Genomic DNA, 7,029 nt, shown 5'->3' with positions numbered 1-7,029 from the left:
CACGCTCACATGCACTCACACACTTACACTTACACACACACTCACACACACTCACACACTCACACACACACTCACTCACACACTGACACACACTCACACACAGTTACACACTCACACACTGACACACTCACACTGACACACTCACACACACGCACACTCACGCACACTCATGCACACACACTCACTCACTCACACACTCACACACACACTCACACACTCACATACACTTACGCACACACACACTCACACACACACTCACACACACTCACACACACACACACACACTCACACACACATACTCACATTCACACACACGCTCACACACACTCACATTCACACACACTCACACACACACACACTCACACACACACACTCACACTCACTTACACACACACTTTCTCACACACACTCTCACACACCAACACACACACGCTCACACGCACTCACACACTTACACTTACACACACACTCACACACACTCACACATTCACACACACACACTCACACACACTCACTCACACACTGACACACTCACACTCACTCACATACACAGTTACACACTCACACACTGACACACTCACACACTCACGCACACTCACGCACACACACACTCACTCACGCACACTCACGCACACACACTCACTCACTCATTCACTCACACACACTCACACACTCACGCACTCACATACACTTACGCACACTCATGCACACTCACGCACACACACACACTCACTCACACACACACTCACACACACTCACACACACACAACTATGCCCCAAGCAGTCGGCCAGACTCTGTCTCTCATTCAACAGCCCGAGGCCTGATTTACAGATGACAGAACAAAGTCTCAGATATCAAGGGCTCCCCACTTGCAAATCAGCAGCTGGGACTGGAGCCCTCACACCCGGGCCCCCGAAGCTCCCCTTCGCCACCCAGTCAACTCCCGCCTCGTCCTTCTCTTGGAGTCACAATGTAGAAGGACACAAAGGTGATATAAGACAGGGTTTATTAAGAAAATGACTCACATCAGTTCTCTTTTTCTTCCTGCAAAACCTCACCATCGAGAAGTGACCTCACAGAATCTCTGACTCAAAAACATGCATTTCACTCACACTCACACACACACACACACACACACACATGCATTTTCAAAGGTGATGATGTCACTATCCAATTCTGGGCGTCCTTCATCTGCATTCCAAGTGGCCGCCACCGCGGTGGTTCATCTGGAGACACCAGACAGCGTCAGGGGGCAGGGCCTCTGCACCCCTCACTTGGCGGTCTCCTTGGGGGCACCAGAGACAGATTGGGATCTGTGCCCCTGAAATGAGGGAGCTGAGCATCCTGGAGATTCCCTCCTTCTGACCCTCCCACACCTGGGGGAGACCGGGGTCTCGGGGTGCCACCGCCCCCCTCTGGGCACTCTAGTTGGCCGCCAGCAGGAGAAGGAACAGGAGGGAGGTGATGGCCAGTGGCTCCTCTCCTCTCCCCTCTCATCTTCAGGCACAAGTTCTTTTCCCAGGAGGATTCCAGGCAGCACAACTCTGTCTTTGTTTTCCTAAGTCCTCGGGAAATCCCGCTGGCCCCAGCACTGGTGATCTGCACAGAATCTGAGAGACAAGGACTCCTGGGGTTTCCTGTCCGTGAGATCTGTTTTGGCTGGGAGGGGTGGTTTCCCAGGTTTGAACCCGGGGGCCCTTAACCACTGAGCCACACCCCCAGCCTCCTTGGGGTTTTATGAGAGACAGGCTCTTGCTGAGTTGCTGAGGGTGGTTTTGAACTTGCGGTCCTCCTGTCTCAGCCTCCTGAGCCTCTGGAGTCACAGGCCACTGTGATAAGATCTCTGGAGGACCGCTGGACAAAGCCCAGGGAGGCTCGGGCGGAGGGCGAGAATGGTTTCTGTCACTGCGTTGAGTGGAGCCCCAGGACCAGGGGTAGTGGCAGGAACCCCAATGGCGTTGGGTGCACAGAGTCCCCACGGGAGCAGGTGCCCTGTGGACAGGTCCGCTCTGGCCAAGGAAAGGCAGGGACGTCCCCAACAGGGGCCATCTGCCAGCGGCACAGAGCAGGACACCTCTAAAGTCGAGGCTGACGGTCAAGTGCTGGGGATCCCTTTAAAACTGAGTAGAGGAGGAGCACTGGGCCCCTCCAGCTGCAGGACACGGCCCACGGGGGGACGAGATCCGGAGCAGGCAGTGCCAGGCCTCTCTGGGCTGGGGGCTCTGAACTCCTCCGAGGGAGGTCTGGGCTGGGGCTCTTTGGGGATGGAGCAGGAGGCCGTCATGGGGTGTCTCTGCTGTTCCCCTCGTGGGCTCCCCTTCCCTTCCTGTGGCTCAGGAGAGAGGTGACCGAGAGATGGCCTGGAGCACACCAGGTGGAGGTGGGCAGGTAGCGCCTGGGGAGCTCTGGGGACACCGTCAGCAGCGCCCACCGGGAGACGCAGGGCCCACCGGAGCAGAGGAGTGACGAGGACGGGGACGGGGAGGAAGAGACCCCTTGGCCCTCCCTGGGCCTCTTTCTCCCGGCCTCCCCCAGTCCTCCCGTGGCTGAGGGTCACACCGAGAGGTCATCTGACCTGGCCTTGCTGCTGGCCTTGCTGAGACGGCGCTTGTCACCGTGGTCGCTGTGTGGGAGGCGGTGACCCGCGGAGACCCCGTCGGGCACCTGGGGCTTCTGGCCATACCGGATCTGGATGAAACCCTCCCTGGGGTCTGGCTGCTGGCCTGGCGCTGGGGGCGCGGCCAGGCAGCCGGGGTTCTGCGGGGGGACCGTGCTGTCCCCGAAGGGACGGAAGAACTTGGCCCCGGGGCCGTCCCTCAGGCACTGGCTGAAGTCGGGCGGAGGGGTGCAGCTCTGGGCCGCAGCCCCGGAGGGACCCGGGAGCCGGCGCTCGGGCAGGCGCGGCCCGGGCTTGCCCCACGCGTGCCTCATCTTCCTCCAGCCCAGGTGGTAGAGCTCGGCCAGGCTGAGGAGCAGGGACAGCGCGGCCACGGCCAGCATGAAGACGATGAAGACGTTCTTCTCCGTGGGCCGGGACACGTAGCAGTTGACCGGGTGGGGGCAGGGGCTGCGGCGGCAGACGTGCAGGGTGCTCAGGAAGACCCCGTAGAGCAGGTACTGGCCCACGATGAAGGCCACCTCCATGGTGGTGCGGATCAGGATGGTGCAGACATAGGTGTGCAGCAGGGTGCCCTGCAGCATCACCCGCCCGTTCATCTCCTCCCAGCAGGACAGCTGGGCCTTCTCGGCCGCGGGGTGGCCCTCTCTGGCCCCCTCGGCCTCCCGGAGCCTCCGCTTCTCCTCGGTGCGCACGTGGTGCATGGCGTGGCCCATGTACACCAGGGACGGCGTGGACACGAAGATGATCTGCAGCACCCAGTAGCGGATGTGCGAGATGGGGAAGGCCTGGTCGTAGCACACGTTCCCGCAGCCCGGCTGCATGGTGTCGCACACGAAGTCGGCCTGCTCGTCGCCCCAGGAGGACTCGGCCGCCGTGCCCAGCACCAGCATGCGGAAGATGAAGAGCACCGTGAGCCAGACCTTGCCGATGACCGTCGAGTGCTTGTGCACCTCCTCCAGGAACTCGCCCAGGAAGCTCCAGTCGCCCATGCTGGCAGGGAAGGGGACGGGTGCCCGGCTCTGCAAACAGGGGGAGAGAGGGGGGGAGAGAGAGAGAGAGAGAGAGGGGGAGAGAGAGGGAGAGAGGGGGAGAGAGAGAAGGGGGTTTCTGCAAAGGTCGGCCAGGTCCATCATGTTCTGGACCTTGATCGGCACCAACGTAGAATCAAGTGTCCTCTACCCCCAGCCCCCAGCCAAAACGAAGAGAGGGGACTGGGCTTCCACACTTGGAAGGGTCTAGATGTCAGCTGAGGTGTGAGTTCCAGCTGGAACCTGGATTTGCCACAAGCAGCCCAGGTGATTCTGGGGCAGACGGCCCACAGACCACACCAGACAAACACTGGAGAGAGAAACTCAGAGCTGGAGTTTGCAGGAACCGCGACTCACACGTACTTCAGGGAATCCGCTTCCTTATCTGTCGATGGGGATGGAAGTAAGGGACGAGAGGATGTGGAGATCAAGGGAGATGAAGGGTCTGATGTGCTGAGAACTCTGGGGTGAACGTCCGTGGGTTGGGATGATTGACAGAAAGGGAATCTTTAAGGGTTCGGGAGGCGTAGATGGGAGAGAGGAATGAGGTTGGCAGATTGGGCTTCTCGGGAAGCACTCTGGAATGACAGGGGACAGCCGTGTTGAGAGGGAGGAACGGCACGTCTCAGTGGTGTTAGGGAGGAGCGCTCAGCTCCGCGGCTGCTGGCTGCCTGGCCCTGCAGGTCCACCTGGGGGACTTGCTGAGTGCTGGGCTCCTTGGTCCCGCTGGCCGGTCCTGACGGACTCAGCAGCGTCTCCTGTCAACTGTGACTTCCTGGCCCTCTCCTCTAGCTGGTGACTCTTACCTCCCAAGCTCTCACCCATTCCGGGATGGCTGGCACCCTTCCTGCTCACACTGCGGGGACACGGGACACTCATCCCCCCCCTCACACCTTTTATAACCTCTCCCGTCTGGGCTCTTCCAGCAGAGGCGTTTTGAAACCAGGGACTTTCCTCTGTATCTCCAGAGCGTGGCCCAGAGCGGACGTGCAGGAAGCCTGGCTGGGTGAGGAAAGAGCCATGAGCCCCCGTGTTCCTGACTGTAAGAGGCCAGCCCGGTCCCCGCCGCGTCCCACTAGAGGAGGCAACCCCAGACGCGCTCCCGCAGGACGAGGGCGCCCCGTGGGGACAGAGTGCTCTGGAAGGCTTCTCTGTCCCCCGTGAGTGAGGCGCCTGGTCACAGTTCTTCCCTCTCCTCTGCCCCCTGCCCAGGGACAGGGCTGTGGGGGCCAAAGGTCTGGGGTGCCCACGGAATTCCAGAAAGGCTGGCCGACGCCCCGAGGCACACGCCAGAGTCGACAGGACCCTGGGTGGCCAGGGTCACATTTTGACCTCCACGTCTTGATGCCAACTCTGGTTCCTTTTGGAACGTGCCTGATGCCGTGGGGAAGGCAGGGTGGGTGCTGCCTCTCACCGTCCACATCCACTGACTCCCGAGGTGAGGCCTCGCCAGAGACAGTCTCCGGTTCTGACTCCTCCCAGCCCCGGGTCCCCAACCCTGAGAGCAGGGGGGGTCCCTGAGTGAGTGGGAAGTCTTCTCCTTGTTCCTCTCCATATCAGAGGCTCACCCAGGGCTTGAGGCCCTCCCCTGGCTGGTCACTGAACATCTGCCCTTTACTTCAGGTGGAGAAGGGCCCGTCCCGGGCCTCCCAACGTGGAGAATGTGGAGCTTGCGCTCAGAAGGAAACGGGCTGATAAGACAAGCGTCTGAATGCTCTGCCACCCCTCCTGGGCACGCGGACGCGTCCAGCACCTTCAGGGTCAGCCACGTACCGCATCCAGCACCTTCAGGGTCAGCCCCAGACGGGCAGTGGCTGGCGTAGGGTGCGAGAGAGCCAAGAAGGAAGGAGACGGAGGGACAGAATTGAAGGAGAGCAGAGGATCAGAAACGGGGAATGATGGGGAGTTCCTAAGGGAGGAGAAGTAACCTGACGATGGTTAGGAGAAGACAGGCACGGAAATCAGAGTTCAGATCCCTGCCACTGTGCAGCCTGTGTTTCCTCGTCCGCCGGGTGGACAGCTCTCAGGCCACAGGGCAGGTGGACCATGAACAGAAAGCTCAGCCTGGACAGGCTCAGCCCGTAAGTAAAAGACAGCCCTCGCTGACCAGCAGGGAAGAGGGATAGAGAGCGCAAGGGGAGAGACGACCTTACCCAGGAGGAGAGAGAGGAAGGGAAGAGCAGGGTGGGGGTGAGAGGCCACGGAGCGGGACTCAGAGGGAAGCCACACAAGCACATGTTCTGTTCTTCCAGGACTGGCAAGTCCCCAAGAAAGCATAAAAATGGTTCCAGACAAAGACGGTGACACTTTGGTCTCGTCTGCCACAAGGCTTGACGGCTGACTTCCTTACTCAAGGTCAAGGGATCCACCTGCAGAGAGTGCAGCTCCTTGGGAAATCCGGAAGCGCATCAGGAAAGACGACTCCGAGGGAGGGAGCAACGGAATTCAGCCGAGCAGGCCCAGCAGCCAGGCAGGCCCGGCCCTGCCGGAGGAAAGAGGAGCAGGCCTCTCACTTGTGACTCCTGCTCATGATGTGAAAGGTCCCGCGGAGCCAGGCTCCAGGGACAGGGACTCCCCCTTGGCCCTCATCCCCTAGAAACCTGTGAGCAGGGACTGGTGAGCTCAGGGAGGCTGCACTGAAAGGCTCTCAGCAGGAAGTGTGCACGGCAAAGGCAGTTCCCAGGCCCAGCGCAGAGCCTGTCCATGCATGGGACTCGGGGTGCAGGGGACTCCCTCCTGGGACATGAAGCACAGCCCCAGCGACGGGGAACGCTGGCCCAGGTGGCAGCGGCAGCGAGTGGGTGGACGAGAGGAGCGGGTCCCCGAGTAGGACGAGGTGTGCAGATGCCCTCGGGGGGTAGAGTGGGTGGGGGGCACGGGGAGCCTGAGGGTTCTCACCCCAGGGGTGGACTGTGGTCAGACCCTGAGGTGGTGACCCCAGAGGAGGCTGGAGACCACGGCTGCAGGCTCACCAGTGCCACACTGTGGCAGTCCCTGGGTGATGGCCGCGAGTGACGGCGCCCCCCACTTGTCCCCTGCTGCAGAAGGCGCCCTGTGAGTGAGCAGGACGCGCTGTCTCCCAAGGGTGGCCGAGGTCCCTCCTTCTGTTGACTCCAGCCCTGTCTCTGCAGTCACAGGAGCCGTCCCCTCCACAGCCTGGTGACCTCCCGCCTCCCCTGCGTCTGCGCTGGCCTCAGGCTGCCCTCAGGGTGTGGGGCTCCCGTGGGCACTGAGGGCCCTGGCTCTACTGCCCACTCACTCTCCCCCACGACGGAGCAGGGACAAGGTGGGGAAGGAAGTCACGCTGAAGTGACGTGCTCCTGGAAACCAGTGTCTACGAGGAGTGGGTGGAGGGGGTGAAGGGACAGACTCAGTCACGG

The 7,029-nt window shown here is 61.0% G+C and overlaps 1 protein-coding gene across 1 annotated transcript; it reads right to left on the bottom strand.

The window, feature by feature from the left end:
* Nucleotides 1–990: 990 nt before the first annotated feature.
* On the bottom strand, nt 991–6,537 carry LOC144373921 (gap junction alpha-5 protein-like). Its single transcript, XM_078036894.1, has one exon. The coding sequence runs from the start codon at nt 3,752–3,754 to the stop codon at nt 2,555–2,557; it is 1,200 nt and encodes a 399-aa protein (XP_077893020.1). The 5' UTR covers nt 3,755–6,537; the 3' UTR covers nt 991–2,554.
* Nucleotides 6,538–7,029: the final 492 nt, after the last annotated feature.

Source organism: Ictidomys tridecemlineatus, unplaced genomic scaffold (assembly GCF_052094955.1).
Source record: "Ictidomys tridecemlineatus isolate mIctTri1 unplaced genomic scaffold, mIctTri1.hap1 Scaffold_5264, whole genome shotgun sequence".
Taxonomy (NCBI): Eukaryota; Metazoa; Chordata; class Mammalia; order Rodentia; family Sciuridae; genus Ictidomys; species Ictidomys tridecemlineatus.
This window is presented reverse-complemented; position numbering and strand designations above follow the sequence as displayed.